Source organism: Drosophila subobscura, chromosome A (assembly GCF_008121235.1).
Source record: "Drosophila subobscura isolate 14011-0131.10 chromosome A, UCBerk_Dsub_1.0, whole genome shotgun sequence".
In the NCBI taxonomy this organism is placed as follows: Eukaryota; Metazoa; Arthropoda; class Insecta; order Diptera; family Drosophilidae; genus Drosophila; species Drosophila subobscura.
Genome location: NC_048530.1, coordinates 18,760,776 through 18,780,277, shown reverse-complemented (window position 1 = coordinate 18,780,277; position 19,502 = coordinate 18,760,776). Strand labels below are relative to the sequence as shown.

Below are 19,502 nucleotides of genomic sequence, written 5' to 3'. Positions count from 1 at the left end.
TTTAACAACATTTTTGAATAAATGTAATTCTTAAAAAGTTCTTATTTTCTATTTATTTTTTAACTTTTTTTTTTTTTGTATTCCGTAAAGCCCCTACCCCCACCCGTCCACTTGCTACCGCACTGTGTTAGAGATCGACCGAAATTCCCACACGATCGGATTGTACATACTAGAGAGAAGTTATTCCGCTTATACCATGGCGAAGAACCCACAAATTGTAAATTTACATACATATATCCATTATGGATTGGATTGGATTGGAAAAGCACAGCAAGAGAGTGGCCCCATTTTTGTACGACAATACTCGAATGAGTTCAACATTCGTTTGTTTATTTAAGCAATACGATTGCTAGTCAAGGATATATACAAGGGGAGATCTTAAAAATATAATGCTGCTTCCCATGGCAGTTTCACCTCAATCTCAGTCGAACCCCCGCGAACGCCCCAAAAAGTATACACCGAAATATGTCTACAAATTGTCTTTTGCGGCAGATGGGCGTTGTCTTAATCCAGTCGATCCACTTCTCATGCAGCATAATGCTGTATTTTGGGTTTAGTTTATATGATTTGGAACCTGAAACGAAGAGCAAGGAAACATATAGTAGAACAGAGTCTGTTAGAACTGAATTATAGATTATTGTGGCGAAGGCGCTTGGCCATTTGCTTGTATAGATAGTAAAACCATAGATTCCCCCCAGCCCTACACACTCGATCTACCACTCATTAAACACACATAAACATAAAGATAAGAGAACGAGAACGAGAACGAGTACGTGCAAGAGAAACAGATAACGAGAACGAGAACGAGAACGGATAGGGACATCCCAAAACGAAGCAAAAATAAAAAAAAAGCAGGAAACAAAAACAAAGATGAGAATAATGAAGAGAGAGAGAGAGAGATGTTTAGAAAATAAAGAAAAGAAAAAAGAAAATGAAATTAAGAAAGAGTCTGACATCAAATTGCCTTCAAATGTTATTTTTGATTTTTTTTTTGTCCGTAGTAAGGTTTTTTTACAAGCAAATAAAAAACAAACAAAAAGAATGAAAAAAAATCAAATACGAAATACGAAATAGCAAATAGCAAGAATATTTAAATAACGTATACTTACATATACATATACAAACATATATGTGAATTTTCATAAGCGAATTAATAATACGAGAGTTCGTGCGAGAACAAACATCCCCCCCCCCCTCCCAAAAAAAAACCAAAATACGAAAAGAGAGATCTGATGTGCAGATCTGTATGGGATGGTGGGGCGGGGCAGGCGATTAACATTTTTTGTAGAGTGTAAACAGCAAAGGACGTCAGTGGCGGCGATAACGGAAGCTGGGAAGGGAAATTAAAAATAACAACAGCAACAAAATGAGGAAAGTAGATAAAAATAAAGTAAAAACGAAAACCAAAAAAAGAAAAGGGAAAATGAAAATGAAAAATATTTTTGCACAGCGTGTTATCGAATAAGTGTTAGATATAAAAAACAAAAAGCGTAACCGTAAACGAGATTCGAATCAATCAAAGTGTAGACAGGACGGGACGGTACGGTACGGGACAGGACGGGACAGGACACCTTAGCCAGACCAGTCAGCCGTTTCCTCTAACCTTTTGCCATTGTCCATCTCCCCCCCACCCACATGCAAGTCCACGTCCCCTAATGAATAATTAGCGACAAGCGTCAGATGGCGGGTTTGCTACCCCGAAAGTGTCTTTGTAAATACATAAGCAGAACGATCAGAGGAGCAGTGAGAAGAATTCTGTATGCTGGCTCCCCATCTGGCTGCTCGAGAGACATACATAAATACATATGTATAACATTAGTTAGCTAATTTTAACGACACAGAGAAACACCCAGTCCCGGATGGCACCCGAAAAGTAAACATACAGCCAGTTACAGCAGTCAACAGCCGAGGCTTATCTAACCAACTACACACACATACACACACACACACACACATATATAACTGTTGTGCCTACCCCCCACCCACATAAACTACAGACACACTCCACGCCACGCTACACCACACCAAAACTGCACACTCAACAACGTCCCATTCGGACGCAGACCCGTCCCAATTAGACACCTCCCACACCTCCCACAATGGCCCACAACCCGTGTGTTCCGTGATCGATATTCCATGGTCCCAATAGTGTTTAACGACGTGGATGCAATACGAACTTCTTATGGTGCTTAATCTGGATCTTGATCTTGAGGACAAACCCCCAGCCTACAACTCAAATTATGGGACTGATGCAATGAAACAAAAATAATACAAATAAAAACACACAAAAAAAGTAAAACCAAAAATAAAAAAATAAAACCAAGAAATAAATTATAATTATATGCATTATACATACACATAAGTATAGTGCTTGTGTATTGGTATGTAATGGTGTATGAGTGTGTGTGTGCATTCATTTAAGAAAAATGAAACGAAAAGCGAAGCGATAAATGAATTCAATAAATAAATAAAAATCGAAGTAGATCCTTCCATATGCTAAACGGGAGAGAGAGAGTAGTAGGGGTAGGGGCTCTACCAGATGGTGGGTAGATGGTGTTGCTGGATGGAGGAGGCCATTGTTATACTCTTTGAATTTGTGAATACCCAAATTAGAAAATTTCAAAACGAAGCCGAAGCAAAGCAAAGCGAAACACAAAACACAAAACACAACAAAAATGAACCGAAAATTATATATTGTACCGCGTAGTAGATACAATGTACTGTTTTTTTTTGTGTTTGTTAGCTATTTTTTGTGTGTGTGAATTTCTAAGTCTATATAACATATGCGGGGGGAGGATGCGTATCCTTGCCGCTTTTTATATAAGTATACAATATGGGTTTTTGTTTACTTTTGTTTGGATTTGATATGAATGTTAATTGATGGATTGATTGATTGGTTGATTAGTGAACGTTTGATAGTAGATACCAAAATATAATTTGTAACTGAAACATGATGTAATATGCATATAAGCAAACACAAACACAAACAAGGAAAACGAACCGAGAATGATAATGAAAATGAAATGAAAATGTTAGCAAATATAAAAAGAAAAAACAAAAAAACTAAATCGAAGAACTAAGCCCATAATTGAGATTTTTAAAGCACGATTCGAGATCACATATAAATTTAATAAATTACACATGTATTAATAATAATGAAATGATGTATTTACGAATAAAATTAATATTATCACATGAATGATGGATCTCTGCGTTGCTTTTTGGATTTTACTGCCTGCCTGCTTGCTTGCTGGTCGTCTCTTAGCTCGCCCCTCACTCACGTTACTTGAAAAACTCGGACGGAAACTGGGGCTCCATTACGATTGCGAACTGCCGCTTGGCCACAGCAATATCCTCCGGATTTGCTATAAAATCACTGCAAGAGACAGACAGACACGCAGTGTAATAATTGTAATTACATATTTCTATGCTCTGGCCATACCTCTCGTTCGCCAGCGTCACATTGATGCGATCTGTGGAGACGCGTGTGGGTCTGATGGCGCCAAAGAAGTCGGTTATGGGCACCTTGTGTGGGTCACGGCGGTAGAGGTCCTTGCGCACGCCAACAGTCGAAATGCAGACACGCTTGGGGCACACTTGAAGCTGCAACGAGGGAGTAGCAGGGTCTTAGCATGTTGCACGGTAGAATACAGAAACACTTACAAATTCGCCAATGGTGCGCGTGCTGAATGGCTGCACCTTCTCCAGGAACTCCAGCGCATAGTAAGTATAGCGGTCAATCATGTACACACCAATCGATGGATCCACATGATGCTGCAGAGCGGGAGACAATCAACACAGGCATTATATTCACACAGTCATTCTGCTTACCGAGAGCGAGTCCTGGCCCACCAGGCTGCTGGCCACTGCCAGGACATTGGGCGAACTGAACTTCTCGTACAACGAGGCGGCCTGGCAAGTGTCCACCATGAAGAAGAGCTCATTGTAGCTGCAATTGGTGGAAATATGAATTGAAGATTGGTTCAAATATTTAGCATAGGGCGGCAGCACCGTTTCTTCTCCCACATCTGCTGAATGCCGTCGGCCAACTCCTGGCTGGTTATCTCCTCCGAGTCCTGGAACTTCAGGAAACCATCGCCGCCATGGCCGGTGAGGTAGATGAGAACATTGCTGCCGGCATCGGAGAGCAGCTTCTTGGAGCGCGCTGTGCCGTTTTGGGTGCGACCAGTAAGGAGGCGGACAAAGTTCTCCACGGTCACTTCGTAGCCGCGATAATCCACCTCCACGTCGTCGCCGTAGACATTGATGTGCTGGTTGGCGTTGTTGTAGACCTGACCGGGACGCGGATTGCGGGCGTTGCAGGCCATGTCGTCTGCTATCATCAGAATGATCTGCGAGTCGGGAATGCCGAGGCGCTTCACGGAGCGGTAGATGGACAGGACGTTGGCCACATGCCGGTAGTTGAACCAGAACCGGGACGCATCCACCAGGACAGCCCAGTTGTTGGTGTGCGTCGATCTCTGAGTGGCATCCACATAGCCCTCTGGCAGGATGGAGGTATCTTCATTGCTCGCAGAGCCGCCGCCAACGCAGATGCAGAATATACAAACAATAGACACCAGTTTAAGAAACATTTCGTTCATGTTTTAAATAAAATCAGTGAAAACGCAACTGCGAGAAATGTCAAAAATATGCGTCCAAAATCCCCTAACGCGTGTTATCGATAGTCATAACAGAGGTTTAACATAGCTCTGTTGCGCTTAACATGCCCCTTATTTACATTTTCGATCTTTTAGTAAATTAATTGCTAATAATAATAATACCATGCATATATGCCCATATATTATCAGTGCATTTAGCCCAACATACTATTGACCCCCTAAATCAGTCAAACTGATATTTTAACATTTCCCACAAACACTTACGAAAGGGTGGGCAAGAGAGACAAAGAAAGGAAGACATTTGGCAATGGGAAAATTTTCCGCAGCTATTTTAGCCTTCAAACCCTGATTTGACTTAGCTTTTTTGCATAAAACAGTTAAATCACATTAAGGTTGATACATTCCAAGCAATAAATCTGGCATAGGCATGCTGAAAGTAGTAAAAAAAAGCCCAAGAAAATGGCAAATGGCAAATGGCTCTCGGCAATAATTCAATATGGCGTAAAAAAGAATGACACTGCGCCACAAAGAGAAGAGCGATAAAGAGAGGCGAAGAAGAGAGAGAGCGAGGAGAGCGAGAGAGAATATTGGAGTGTGCTGGTGGATATGTACTTATGTACGTGTGGCTGAGTACCCATAAAAGCCTTGTTTGCGTGCTAGTTTTAACTGTTTTTTCGGTTTACTTGTGTTGGTGGGCACCAACACCAATGCCATTGGCTTTCCACAGGGCAAGAAGTAAGGAAAATAATGTAAGACAACCACAAATACTTTGCTTATGAAAACTCTGCGAATTCGCCGCGATCATAGGTGGCTCTCTCTGTTCTTACGATTGCGAGTCTGGTCTGTCCCCCTCTCTGATTCACGTGGGTTTCCATATGTTTGCCTGTGTGCGTTGATTTATGATTGTATGTAGAGTGTATCTTGGTCGATTGTTGTCTGCTCTCAGTCGATTTCGATGAGCTTTGGCTCTGCCGGAAGTTTTCTTTTTATCCATATGTATATCGCCCATTCCGCCTTTCCCTGTCTGACCGCTTATCACTGCTTCTGCCTTCCACTGTACTGTGTACTGTGCTTTGCTTGCCTTGCCTTGCCTTTCATCTATCCATGTAGCTGCGTGGCGTTTTGTCGGCCATTTCGTTTTCCAATTGCCTTTGGCACAACACTCGCACACTCCCGCCTCACAGACAAAGCGAGTGTGAGTCTCTCTGCAAGTAGATGTGTCTCGCGGAGCGTACAAATAATTTCTAGGTGAAATTAATGGGTGGGCGTACTGCAAAAAGCGGAGCAACCTACAGGCGAAAGGCCTTACAGACATATTTTCCACACAGTCCGCACTCTTTATCATCAATTGCTTTTATTTAAACAAATCAAATGGGAAAACAAAAGCGTCTGTACAAAGGATCATCGTTGAAAAGTGATTAAAAATTGAACAAAAGGTAAATCACAGAACCTAGAGTGGGGGGAGTGCCTATCCCAGACAGGATAATCGATCTAAGGGGTGTGTTTGTCGTGGTCAATGTTACTAATTGATGATGTCATTGCCTATAAGCCGGGGGCGGTGAATGCCATCAAGAACTGGCGTGTCCTCCATCGCCGCCATCCTGCCTTGCCTTTCACTTGACCCAGTTCGAGGGAAAGCCATTTTCCACGACTTGTTTGTATGTACAAGTGTATGTATAGTATGTACATAATATGCATGCGGCCAGTAGAGACAAATGACATTGTTAACGCCAGCGGCTCGGCTCGGCTCTCTCTTTCTCCTCATTCGGTGCATAATAACGCGATGCAAAGCTATTGATTTTCCCTTTGCCCTTCATTGGCCGCCAATGGGCGCCGTTTATTTGGCAATTAAGTGTGACTTTAACCTAGTTACAGCCGCTTCACTTCAATCGTCCTATTTTGTCCGATGAATTTAAAACAAGAAGGGGGTGGATATGTTTCAACGGCAACGGACGCAGGACGCCACCTGACACTTGCAGGATTCCCTGTGGTGGGCAGGCGAGTGACGCCTCTTACGCACATGTCTTCGTGCACGCCTTCCGCTGCTGGGATGTTCTTCCACTGGGATGGACAGGACATGAAACAAAAACAGATACCGTGCAAAAGCATCCGAAGTGGATGCTGGGTGGTGATGATCAGAGGGAGGCAGGAATCTGTAAAGGGCACGAGAGCAACAAAACAATTCAAACGTATTGAAAAGTTGGCTTTATTTCGCTACCCAGATGCTGCCCGCTACGATCCGGCCCGAGTCCTTTGCCGACGGAACAAAAGACGAGGCAGCCGTCACGGCGAGATAAGATGAGAGCCAGACGGCGAGAGTGAGAGAGAGGCCAGCAAACATTTGCCAAATAAAACAGACAGCCAGCCGGTAGCATTGTGGTCGACCACTCAATGCCCTACCCTAGCAAGATCATATACGCTCAGAGTGTGCGCTCACACTCATGCATGTATCAACAGGCATGCATATTCATCCCCCGTACACAGAAAAAAAGTGTATCTGGCGGTGGGTGCTGCTCATGGCACAGCCAACTGGCGGCGGCGAGGCGAATAAAAGATTTTCGCCGCCATCGACGGGCCGCCACTCGCTGCACGACGCTCTCTTGCGTGCTCTCTGCTCTGCCTCGTTATTTCGCTTCACACCGTGTTTGCGTTCACAACTCATTCGGTTCGGGTTCTGCATTTTATTTTATTATTATTTTTTTTTGTTTGTTCTGCTCCTGCCTGGGTGCAGTTTCTTCGTAAGTCGGCTCATCACAGGAGTTGGCGCCCTCTCTCGCGCCGACGGGGAATGTCGTCGTCTCATCGATTCAGTGAAAATTAATGCGGAAAATTCGCAAATGGACATCTGAACAGAAAGAGCATTAAGTAGGTAAAGTATTCGCGTTTGCGTTTGCGTTTGTGTTTCGTTTCGTTCGGCTTTCGGGCTCGGTTTCGTTTCGGCTGCCGCTCGGTTTCAATGAAAAAGCAAATGCGAAAAGCAATTCAAAAGTGAAACGAAAGAGACAAGTGAGTGCTGTTCCGTTCGCGCGTCATGCTTGTTGTTGTTGTACCAAAAGAAGAGAACAGATTGAAAAGAAAACAGCAAATTTTGTAAAGTTTGCTTCATTTTTTTTTGGTTTTGTTTTTTTTCGCAACTGTTCTTTGGCGACCCTTAGGTCCGCACAATTTCCACAGTTTTTCATTTAGCCGAACGTGCATGCCTGTCTGTGTGCGTGTGTTGTGTGCGAGAGTGAGTGAGCGAGCGAGCGTGCGAGTGTGGCTCTCTGTTTGTGTGTGTTGTGCGAGAGTTGCCGAGGCGGACGATTGCAACGCTGATGGCAACTCTGTCAATTCTTTAACAACTTTTCCATTTGGTGAAAATTCTTGGGCCAGTTTCCGTTGCCCTGGCCCGGCACGGCCTGGCCTGGCCTGGCCCACGGTGATAGTTTCGCCGCTCTTCGTTTGGCCAGTGTGGCCAGTGTTTACAATTGCCCTGTCAACGTTTTTTGCACACTTCATGTACACGAGAGTGGCTATGCTATGACGGGAATATTCCCGTGGCTTCAGGCTGTGGTGTGCGTGCATTATACATAATAGTGTATACACACATAAATACTTCATCTTCATTTTGTTATTTGCGATTCGCTTTTACTTCCTTTATTCGTCTGTTTTGTTGTCGTTCGGCTTGCCGCTTGCCCCGCTGTCTCCCGCCTCCGTCTTCTTTGATACGTCTCCTCTTCGCTGCCGCTGTCAGTGTCATTTTCCCTTATGCTTGCTTTCCACCATCGTTTCATTGCTCGGCTCTGCAGAGGGTGGTGGCGATGGCTTCAGTTAATAATATGTGTGTGTGAGCGTCAGTATATAAGTATGTGTTTGTGTCATTAAATCCGTGGCTGTGTGGAAATAGAGGCAGATTTCCTCCGCCAAAGCAGTGCAGAATGCAGCCGCAAGCAGCACATACAAAAGATAAAAAAAGTGAAACACCAAAATCAAAGTGAAGGTCGCCTGTCCTCTGAAAAATATCTAGAAACTGTCTTTGGCACTGTTCCCCTTTTGCCTGATTTAAGCCTGTGCCTGTGGCCGTGGCTGTGCCTGTGGCTCTGACTATTATTTGCTTGCGCTAGTCTGGCCACACCAAAATGGCGCCTGTCAGAATGTACTTTGGCTCTGGGGATCAGCTCAGCAGCAGCAACAACAGCAGGATACCAAAGCGATTTGGGGATTACTCAAATGTGCCCATCAATTCCTCAGCTTTGGCTCTTGCTCTTCTTTCAGCCTCAGCCTCAGTCTCAGCTTCTGGTTCGCTTTCCTCACATTCTCCGCTCTCTCTCGCTTAGCTCCGATCCAAACCGATCCGCTCCGCTCCGTTCTCTCGCAACCGCAGTTCCAGCTGCTGCCAAAACTTGTTTTCGACTTTACGACTATGCCAGTGCGATAGTGTGTGGGGGCTGGTGCGGTGCGGTGCGGTGTGGTGGGGGGCTTGGCATTTGCAGGGTATGGAAACTGCAAAGCATGTTTAATGTTCTAGCCACAGAGGCAGGTTGGTCGGTTGGCTGGCTGGCTCCAGCGACAGCTTCGGTTGTGCTTCGGGCTGTCCGCCCGCTGTCGTCGAGCTTCGTTCAGGATCAATCCCGTTGCTGTCACATAACCTCACAAATTACAAATTGGGATATCCAGGCAGTAGCCAAATGAAATGCAATTAACAAACGGATGAGTGAGCGAGAGGGAATCTAAAAAGGAAGATCCACCTCGGGATCCTATCCCATTCTTGTGACCCCCCCAGCCCACATGGCGTATTAGTAATCGGATCCACAATGGACTTATGCTGTGTTTTCTTTTGCGTTTTTCTTTGCAGGAAATCCACATCATCAATCCAAGTCAACCAATGGGACCAACTCACTGTGACTCGAAGTGGACACAATCAGCATCCGATTGCCAGGAGCAGAAGCAACATCATCAGCAGCTACAGTCGCAGCAGCCACTGCAGGAGGAGGCGGAGGAGCTGGCATCATAGGAGCAGCAACGTCTGCAGCAGCTGCGCTAGGTGACGGCGTCTCCGTCACCGGCTCGTCAAGGATGTCGAGCCGCAAGCCAGGAGCCGCAGCCACAACGGGAGCCGCCCCTAAGGCGGAAACCCCAACCGCAGCCGTCCTGGAGGACACTGCGAATACCTCAGCCACTGTGATCCTGCCAGCCAGCAGCGAGGACCAATCTTCAAGCACTGGCGAGGAGCAAGCCACAGCCGGAGCCACAGCCACAGCCGGAGCCACATCCCCCCCTCCCGAGGACAAGGATATTGAGGGGGAAAAAGAGAAAGCGGTAGAGCAGGAGCAGCAGTCCAGCGGGGATGCCAATTCGAATGTGGACCGAGGCCAGTCCTCCCCCGCGACAATAACCGAGGGGGTGGTGGTGGTGGTCCCACCAAAGCCACCCACGCCCACAATTGTCAGCGATGGACTGGCCAGCAAGAGTGTTCGAATCACACGACTCTCGTCGCCGCTTCTGTTGCTTAGCTCTCCCACAACCACCGCCACCGCCACCGCCACGAGGAATCGTGAGGCAAGCGAAGATGGCGAGGAGCCGCCACCGCCACCGTCGCAGTCGTCGGGAAGTCAGAGGAAGAGCTCGGCGGAGCGCTCGGTTGTTGCCCCCGTCATTCGCGGACGCAAGTCCATTAAGGATCTGAAAGAAGCCAAAGAAGCCATCGCCAAGCTCGAGGATGGGCCAGTGCAAGTCAAAGAGGAGGCCATCGATGGCAGCGAACTGGAATCCCTGCCACCAGCAGCAGCAGCAGCCGCAGCCGATGAAAAAGACAAAGATACAAAAGACAAGGAAAAGGAGAAAGAAAAGGACAAGGAAAAGGAGAAAGAAAAGGACAAAGAGCAGCATCCTGCGCCGACTTGCAATCGTGTCACCCGCAAGTCACACGCCCAGGAGCAGGCCAACAACACACGCGTCACTCGCAATCGTCGCCAATCCTCGACGGTGCCCGCCTCCAGCGAACAGCAGCCGCAGCCACTGCCGCCAGCACGCGGCCGCCGACCGAGAAAGTCCCAGGCAGTGGTCCCAACGCCTCTGGAGCCGGCCACCAAGCGCAAGCGCTCCGAGGACGACGTTGAGAGTGCGACAAAGTACAGTAAAGTTGAGGTGAAGGCGCCGCCACCGGATGACGAGATCGACGATGCGGCGGACACTGCCGAAGAGCCACCCAAGGCTGCTGCACTGATCAAGCATGAAGTTTCTGAAAGGGACACAATCTCTCCAGCAACCACACCCTCATCCGCCCCTCCTTCTGCTGCTCCGACACCAACCTCAGGGGGACGACGGGGTCGGGGCAGACCACAGACCAAGAATGCTGGAGGTGCAGCAGGTGCTGCCACATCCACCAGCACGCGTGCCACACGTCTGAGCAAGGCAGGATCGCCGGGTGGACTGGGATTGGGAATGGGAATTGCCGCTGCTGCCGAGCCGCTGATGGCCAAGCGGCGACGGGTGGGCTCCACCACACGGAAGACCGCATCTGCCAGTTCGCTTGCCACCAGTTCGCATGGCGGCGGGGACGAGGACTCCAAGGACAGCATGGCATCGTCCATGGACGACCTGTTGCTGGCTGCCGCCGACATCAAGATGGAGAAGCTGACGCCGGACTTTGATGACAGCCTGCTCCTGCCAGTGGATCCTGTGGTGGGCTTGCTGAAGGACACACAGACACAGGCCATGGAAGATGAGGGCTCCACCACCAGCGGAGGGGGGGCCAACGGTCATTCCTCCGGTCATGCCTCCTGCATTGAACCGCTCACCGTGGACGCCGATCCAGCGGAGGCCGATAAGGATAAGCCGAAGGAGTCGCCCCTGGAGGCGACGGAACTGCCAGAGTCCGAGTCGGAGTCTGCCTCAGGATCGGTCTCCGCATCCGGCGAGGCTGGCAAGGCTGCCTCGCTCAGTCCCGACATGATCAGCGTCAAGTTTTACAAGAAGTTCCTGGCCAACAATCTGGGCATCGAGAAGGACCCAGAGCTAGGGGAGATTGTCCAAATAGCCAGTCACAGCGAAGTGGAAGTCGAAGCTGAAGCCGAGTCGGAGCCTGATCCAGAAGCGGAGGTGGAGACAGAAGCGAAAACTGAAGTGGAGCTGGAGCTGCAGCTAAAGCCAGAGTCCGGAACGGAACCGGAGGCGGACGCGGAAGCCGAGGCCGAGGCAGAAGCGGAAGGCAAATCCGCGTTGGATGATTCCTTGTACTCGAACAGCTCCCTGAAGGCAGGTACACTTCGGCTGGAGGAAAGCACCGAGGAGCGAGGACACACGGATGATGTCGCTGTAAATGGGGATGATGGCCATGCGGTGGACGAGGATGACTTTGACGAATTGGATCACGAGATTATGGAGCAGCTGGCCAGGGTCAAGGCCATGGGTGTTGCCAGTGATCCAGATCCAGTGACTGAAAGTGATTCAGCTAATGCTGATCCGGAAGGATTTGAGGGAAAGAAACTGCCGGCGGTAACAGATGAAGAGCCATCGCTGCCTGTGCCAACGGATGCGGCGGAGGAGCAGCAGGCGGAGCAGGCGGGACACTGTGTCGTGGAGGTGTTGGGGAAATTGACAACAAACGATGCGGACACAGAAATGGAAATGGATGTGGACGTGGATATGGAAGCAGAAGCAGACGCAGAGCCAGAGGATGACTCTGAGCCAGAGAAAGCACAGCAGGAGCTGCCTTTGATGGCGGATCATGAAATGGACAATGATTTTCCAGAGGAGAACAAGGAGAACCTATCGATGTCGAGCACATCGCCCAGGCGATCCAGTCACGAAGGTCTCGACATTCAGCTGACCCTCAAGGATGAGGAGGACGAGGAGAAGCCTTTGGCGGCCATAACAGCCACCGAAACGAAGCCCCATCTGGATGCAGGCGACGACTCCGCAGCTCCTCAGCTCAGCTGCCTAAAGGTCCTCAAGGACCACAAGGAGCAGTCCGAAGAGAAACTCCTGCCCGCGTCTCTGGAATGCACGAGCAATGCCGAGGCCAATGGCCAGCAGGAGATGGGACTCTCTGGCGATGAGAAGGAGCGGCGCGATCAAGAGATTCATCTTCATAATCTTGGCCTGCTCACGCACCAGGCTGCCGAGCAGCGGCGCCAGGACCTGCAGGAGGCTCAGACACGGCAGGCGCAGTACCAGCAACAGCATCCGCAGCCCTATCCAAGCGGAAAACGACGATCTACGGCTGTGGCTGGAGCGGCAGCGGGAGCGGGAGCAGCTGCAGGATCGGGCTTGGGCGGCAGCGCCACTCACGTGGAGTCCAGCGGAACACTGAAGACTGTCATCAAGCTGAATCGAAGCAGCAACGGTGGAGCCGGCGGCAGTGGCGGCGTGCCCACGGGCACTGTCATCCATGGCAGCGGCTCCTCTGGCTCTGGCTCATCCTCCTCCTCGATGGGCAGTGCCACGCGAAAGGCGAGCGCTGCCAGCACAGGGTCAGGCATTGGCTGTGGTGCCCACGGCGTACGCCGTCAATCCCTCAAGATGACATTCCAAAAGGGTCGCGCCCGCGGCCATGGGTCAGCGGATCGATCTGCCGACCAGCATGGCGTCCATGCCGAGGACTCCTACTACACCATCCAGAACGAGGTGAGTGCCTGCCCCAAGAGCATTCCTGAATCTCATCTCTAATTCTCATCCTTTTTTGTGTATTTTGCAGAACGAAGGTGCGACCAAGTCGAATATACCGTCGGGTAATTCTGGCCGAAAGACCAATAACCGTTTCAGTTCGACTAACAACAACAACAACAACCAAAACAACTCGACGATAGCCAAGCACTTGGGTGCGCTCCAGCATAGATCTCTTTTGGGTTGGTTTTCAGCATCACTGCCCTGCCCCGCCCGCCTGCCACCAGTCTGTGTCTCTCTCTCTCTCTCGCTTTAAGGGAATCAAACCGCAGTCCAATACGTTCTCGATCAGTGTTGCCAGTGAGCCACAGTAAAAATCTAAGCAATAAGCGAGTGGGAAAGCAAGTGATGAATGAGAGAGCCAGAAGAGACTCCTTTGTCTGCCTCTTCGTTGCTGAGAAGTGCGGGAAAACAACTAGAATATTTATCATTAGATGGAAGAGAAAGTGCCTTTGGCAACACTGACTTTGATCAGGCTCTAAGTGCATAAAGAAGTTTGATTGATGGATTGATTCCCTGAACTTCATTCGTATCATGCGTTCATCCGTTCATCCGCTCAGGCGACAACTCTCATCTCCGCCATTATCTCATCCAAAACAGACGAACAGTAACACAAACAGTTATGGACACAGCTACATACAAACAGATACATTCAGTTACAGAACAGAAAGACAGAAAATGTGAATTAATGGATGGAATAACCAGGGGTTCTGCTCTCTCCTTTTCTCATTCAGATTCATCGCAATCGGAGGGTCATGGTGGCCATGGAGTGGCGGATCATGGCTTCTATCAAATGGTGAAAAAGGATGAAAAGGAAAAGATATTAATACCAGAGAAGGCATCTTCGTTCAAGTTCCATCCGGGGCGACTGTGCGAGGACCAGTGCTATTATTGCAGCGGCAAGTTCGGGCTGTACGACACGCCCTGCCATGTGGGACAGATCAAGTCGGTGGAGCGACAGCAGAAGATCTTAGCAAGTAGGTGTTAGGATGCCCAACCAATTCCCATTGCCCCACTCCAAGAAAATGCTAACATTTGCCATCTCCCATCTTTTAGATGAGGAAAAGCTGACTGTGGACAACTGCCTGTGCGATGCCTGCTTTCGGCATGTGGATCGTCGCGCCAATGCGGCGCCCTACAACAAGAAGCGTCTCTCGGCACCCGGCCACTTGGAGACGGGTGGCCCTGGCGGCCCTGGTGGCAGTTCCGTTTCTGGCTCAAATATGGACAAGAACTATGCGGGCGATGGTGTGTCCGCCGAAGGTGCCGAATTGGGCCCCTCCACATCGGCGGGCAGTGCGCAGCGTTCGTGCGCCGTGAAGGATTGCTGCGAGACAGCCGGACATCAGTTGCGACGCAAGTGCATACGCAAGAGCGTCAAGAAGTTCCAGCTAAGCTTCGAGATACCCGCCGGCACATCGATCGTCTGGCTGTGCGAGGCCCACTACAACACGTTCATTCAGTTCACCGGCTGTGTCCTGTGCAAGCGGCGGCTGGGCAAGAATCACATGTACAACATAACCACGGTGAGTGGGTGGAACTGCCTGTCTTTATCTTGGTGATTCTCATGCATTGTTCTGTGCTTTCTGCACCTAGCAGGACACCGATCGACTGGAGAAGGCGCTCACGGAAATGGGCATACCCGTTCAGTTGGGCATGGGCACCGCCGTGTGCAAGCTGTGTCGCTACTTTGCCAATCTGCTGATGAAGCCACCCGACAGCACCAAGTCCCAGAAGGCAGAGTTTGTCAAGAACTATCGCAAAAGGTAAGTCCCGAGGCAGCAGAGTTGCGATTATTTATGCCCTAATGCCTTTTGTGTTTCCCTTGCAGGCTGCTCAAGGTGCACAATCTGCAGGATGCCAGCAATGAGGTGTCCGAGGCGGAGGATGAGGCGGTTGAGCAAAATGCACCATCCGCTGCGTCCACAAGTGCAGCCGCCTCCACGCACGAGGATGCCGAGATGCAGCCGCTGGTGGTGGACTTTGACGGTCCCACGGACTCGAATTCGAGCAGCTCCTCCATCACGGCCGCTGCAGGCACGGCAACTGGCACCAGCAAGCAGATATCCAAGCTGCAGGCCATCCTACAGCAGAATCTGCCTGGCGAGCCTCAGGCCAGTGGCAGTGGGAGTGGCAGTGGAGCTGCAAATGGTTCGGCAAACAGTTCGAATGCAGCGAATCCGGACATATCGAATGTGCTGCGCGGCAACCCGAACATCTCGATGCGCGAACTCTTCCACGGCGAGGAGGAGATGGGGCTGCAGTTCAAGGTGCCCTTCGGCTGCAGCAGCAGCCAGCGCACGCCGGAAGGCTGGACGCGCGTGCAGACCTTTCTGCAGTATGACGAGCCGACGCGCCGACTCTGGGAGGAGCTACAGAAGCCGTATGGCAACCAGAGCTCCTTCCTGCGTCATCTTATTCTGCTGGAGAAGTACTATCGCAACGGGGACTTGGTGCTGGGTGCCCATGCCTCATCCAATGCCACCGTCTACACGGAGACCGTGCGCCAGCGTCTAAACTCCTTCGACCATGGCCACTCCTATGCAGGAACTGCAGCGGGAAAGCGGCCCACAGCAGCCGACTCTCCGGGCTCGTTATCGCAGGCAGTTTCGGTCACTGGCAGTGCCCTGGCCACGCCCATCGCCAACTCTAACCAATCTGCAGATCAAGCCGCGCAGGGAGATCCCCTCATTCCGCTGGTGGAGCTGAACGACGACGACGATGAGGACGGCGGCCATGAGGGCCAGCGATCCCCAAAGGAGGATTTGAACTCGCACTTGGAACGCCTCACCAACGTCTCGGTGGACAAGCTGACCAAGCAGCTCAGCTCGAATGCGGTGACCATTATCGCCCGTCCCAAGGACAAGGCAGTGCCGCCGAGCACCGCCGCAGCCGCAGCCACAGGCAGCACAGGAACAGGCACAAGCACAGCCACAGTCACAGCCAAACCAGCCACACTCGCCTCGTCGCCGGCATCGATCTCCTCTGCGTCGTCTGTGTCGTCGTCACCCGAGGGGGGTGAAGGTGGCACCCAGAAGGCGGCAACCTTGTCTCCCGCCCAGTTCAAGAATGCCCCGCCCCTGGTGCCCACCAGCAGCGCCAACAGTCGGAGCATACTGAAGACCAACCTTCTGGGCATCAACAAGTCCGTTGAGATTGTGCCGCTCTCCGCGTCGCTGCCCATCTCCACCAGCCTGACAGCCGCCACATTGATCGCCAGTCACTCGACCGGCACGAAGACTGGCCCAGCTGCCGCCGTCTCGTATTCCGCCCAGGAGAAGCCACACAAGATTCTCGATGTGGCCAACAAGCTGCTTAGCACCCAAAACGAGAGCAAGTCCCAGCAGCAACAGCAGCAGCAGGCGGGCGCACGTCTGGGCGGGGGCCTCCACTCCAAGCTGAAGCCGACCACGCCGATGAGTCTACACCAGCAGCAGCAGCAGCAGCAACAGGCAGCGGCATCCGCATCCGCAGCGTCCACGAAGACGCCAACGGGCCATGTGGTGCAGCTGCTGAACTCACCGCCGGAGTTGATCAGTTTGGCGCGAAGAAGAACGGCCGGTGGGGGGCCCGCAGCTGCAGCAATGGCTCCGGCTGGCTCCAGCTGGATGGGCAATCATCTCAGCAGGCGACTGCAGCTGCAGAAGGCTGGAGCGGCAGGAACGACGGGAACAGTTGCTTCAGCAGGCAGTCGAGGGCCGGCCGCATCGCCGAACGTGGTCATACTGCCGGAAACACTGACCACGCAGGAGCGGCACGAGTGCAAGAGCTGGAAGCCCACACTGATACCGCTGGAGGATCAAACTCATGTGACCAGCAAGTCGCAGGCTCTCTACCAGGCAGCCGATGGCCGACGGCTGCCGGCCCTCGTTCAAGTGCAGTCCAGTGGCAAGCCCTACCTCATCTCCATCTTTGACTACAACCGCATGTGCATACTGCGAAGGGAGAAGCTGCTGCGTGACCAAATGCTCAAGACCAACGCCAAGCCAAAGTCCGGCCAGGCACAGTTGCAATCTCAGTCGCAATCGCAGTCCGGTCAGAATTCAGGCCCTCCCTTGAGTGCCGCTTACTCGAACATGGTCAAGATGGCACAGCAGCAGCAGACCGCACGACAGCAGCTCCAACAGCTGCAGCAGCAGCATCAGAAGCAGCACTCACAGCAGCAGCAGATGCCAACACTCCAGCCGGGAGGTGGAGCTGGCGCTGGTGCTGGTTCTGGAGCTGGAGCCGGAGCCGGAGCGGGGCGACTGGCCCGCCTGGCACCCAAGCCCATGCCGCCGCTGAACATTCCGCAGGTCGCCAGCCAGGGCCATGCCCAACTGAACCTCAATCACAGCCTAGACGGCAGCACCAGCAGCAACAGCGGCGGTAGCAGCTCCTGGCTGTGGAACAACTTCCCCGATCCCAAGCAGTATCTCCTGAATGGCAACGGCGGCGGTACAGGCCCCACCGGCAAGATGCCACACCTCACGCCCAAGCCCTCGACGGTCACTCTGAGCAGCGGCGGCAGCAGCAGCAGCAGCACCAGCCTCAAAACTGGCGGCCCCACCTACACTCTGAAGCAGCAGCAGATGCAGATGCAGCAGCAGAGGCTGATTGACAATGCCATATCGAAGATACCCAAGAGCCTGATTGTCATTCCGCAGGGTGGCGACTCTTCGGGCTCCTCCAAAGAGTGATGGCATGCTGCAGAGTCAGTGCTGCTGGCACGTTGCCACGTTGTACGTTGGCAGTTGTGAAAAGCGAAGACCATACCTAAAAATCAGGAGAGCAAAATCCAGAGAGCAGAAAGAGAAGCAGAAGCATAAAGGAGGAGAAAATCAAGATAGTGTTTAAGACTTACTTACCACTTTTGTGTGTATAAAACGAGATATACGGCTACGAATATGTCTAGACTTAAGTACTACAACTAAATAATTAGGCTGTTTGTTTGCGAACTGAAAAATGTCCCGAGTATCGGAGACATCTCGATCGACTCTAGAGAGAGAGAACTTCACTCGCAGTCGGAGCAAACTGGTGCCAGCAACTGACACACGAAAGCAGATACGAGTTAAGGGCTACCCCTCGTTAGATATGCATATAAGAAATACCTAAACCTATACTCTAATCGTCTCTAGGATATCGTATATATTTTTTTATTAGATTTAAGGAGCACATTCACTTGCGATTCGTGTATTATAGATACCAAAATTGCTAGAGCGCCAAGTGGTTAGACGTAGAAAAGGTGGTAGAGAGATTCCACATAAACACACACTCACACACACACACAATCAACACACACACACACACGCACCCAAGCTAATGTTTAAAATTATAAAGAAAGATCAAAGAAAGATCAATCAAAATCTGCGGCACAAACGCGGCTCATCGTAGTCCCAGCAGAGCTCGGTCTTGCGCTCAATATTCTCGAATCCTGCACACATTATTTGATTCGTACATTTACATTCAAAGTGCATTCAAAGAAATGAAAAAAGTCTGCGTTATTGTGGTTAGCGATTGCTTCGTTTCGTCTGGGCAGATTCCTAATTTATATTCATTTTCAATTTCCATTTACTACACACAAACACACACACACTTGTAGATTTTAAGGTTAATTGTTACACGACTGTACATATGCATACAATATACATACATTTAACATGAGAATGGAAAAATACATAATACAAAAGAAAACAAAACAAAAACCCAAGAAATCAAACACTAAAACAGAAAACATTCAAATTGATCGGTGTCGATTGATGATTCGAAGAATTCTAGTACTATAGATCCCATAAAAAGAGAAGAGGGAGGGCCTGGAGAGGATCGTATCGGATCTCCCCAAATGGAATCGGTTTGACAAATTGAAAAGCTTTCACCACAAATCCATACAAATTTACTAAGAACCCAAACAACAAATAAACAAAACGTATATACATACATATATACAATAGAATATAGAGATGATATCTATATGTGTATGAAGAAGGATAATGAGGAGATATTTTAGTGAGCGGCGAGAATACAAATGTAAAATAGCCTGTTAAGCATAGAGATATATTTATACACTATGAGAAAATTCAATTGTTGTTGTTGAAACATTGAAAATGTACGAGTATTTATAAAGCGAGCAAAGTCTATTGATAATGATATAAAAAAACAAAACAAACAAAACAAAACAAAAAGAAACCAAGGAAACAAAGCCCTGCCCTGCCCTGTCCTGTGGCTGCCCTGCCCAGAAATTAGAACGAAGTTCGC

At 50.0% G+C, this 19,502-nt stretch overlaps 2 protein-coding genes across 12 annotated transcripts; one reads left to right on the top strand and one right to left on the bottom strand.

Annotated features, from left to right (window-relative positions):
- Positions 1-309: 309 nt before the first annotated feature.
- Positions 310-4,659, bottom strand: LOC117903755 (putative GPI-anchor transamidase). Its single transcript, XM_034816165.1, has 6 exons — positions 4,012-4,659; positions 3,832-3,949; positions 3,664-3,774; positions 3,443-3,603; positions 3,282-3,376; positions 310-574 (listed from the first exon to the last, which is right to left on the bottom strand). Exons 1-5 carry the CDS (start codon positions 4,602-4,604, stop codon positions 3,283-3,285), a joined length of 1,077 nt encoding a protein of 358 aa, XP_034672056.1. The 5' UTR covers positions 4,605-4,659; the 3' UTR covers positions 310-574; position 3,282.
- A 2,584-nt stretch (positions 4,660-7,243) lies between these two features.
- LOC117903745 lies at positions 7,244-19,413 on the top strand. Of its 11 annotated transcripts, none has more exons than XM_034816145.1 (8): positions 7,244-7,491; positions 9,457-13,229; positions 13,300-13,450; positions 14,003-14,245; positions 14,325-14,794; positions 14,865-15,034; positions 15,100-16,720; positions 17,644-19,413. In XM_034816145.1, the coding sequence occupies exons 2-8, from the start codon at positions 9,678-9,680 to the stop codon at positions 17,866-17,868; spliced, it is 6,432 nt and encodes a 2,143-aa protein (XP_034672036.1). In that variant the 5' UTR covers positions 7,244-7,491; positions 9,457-9,677; the 3' UTR covers positions 17,869-19,413. The 11 variants fall into 11 exon arrangements, with proteins under 11 accessions (XP_034672036.1, XP_034672031.1, XP_034672032.1 ...); XM_034816140.1 differs by having other exon boundaries at positions 7,245-7,491; positions 14,325-14,489; positions 14,520-14,794; positions 15,100-19,413; XM_034816141.1 differs by having other exon boundaries at positions 7,245-7,491; positions 15,100-17,474; positions 17,508-19,413.
- Positions 19,414-19,502: the final 89 nt, after the last annotated feature.

Bases quoted from the DNA above. Each gene is read 5' to 3' on its own strand.
- LOC117903755 (XM_034816165.1), bottom strand. From the start codon at position 4,604: ATGAACGAAATGTTTCTTAAACTGGTGTCTATTGTTTGTATATTCTGC. The intron at 3,604-3,663 runs GTAAGTGTTTCT...CCCTCGTTGCAG, and splicing joins CGCGCACCATTGGCGAATTT to CTTCAAGTGTGCCCCAAGCG. The intron at 3,377-3,442 runs GTATGGCCAGAG...TGTCTCTTGCAG, and splicing joins GTGACGCTGGCGAACGAGAG to TGATTTTATAGCAAATCCGG.
- LOC117903745 (XM_034816136.1), top strand. From the start codon at position 9,678: ATGTCGAGCCGCAAGCCAGGAGCCGCAGCCACAACGGGAGCCGCCCCT. The intron at 13,230-13,299 runs GTGAGTGCCTGC...TGTATTTTGCAG, and splicing joins ACTACACCATCCAGAACGAG to AACGAAGGTGCGACCAAGTC. The intron at 14,795-14,864 runs GTGAGTGGGTGG...TTCTGCACCTAG, and splicing joins ACATGTACAACATAACCACG to CAGGACACCGATCGACTGGA.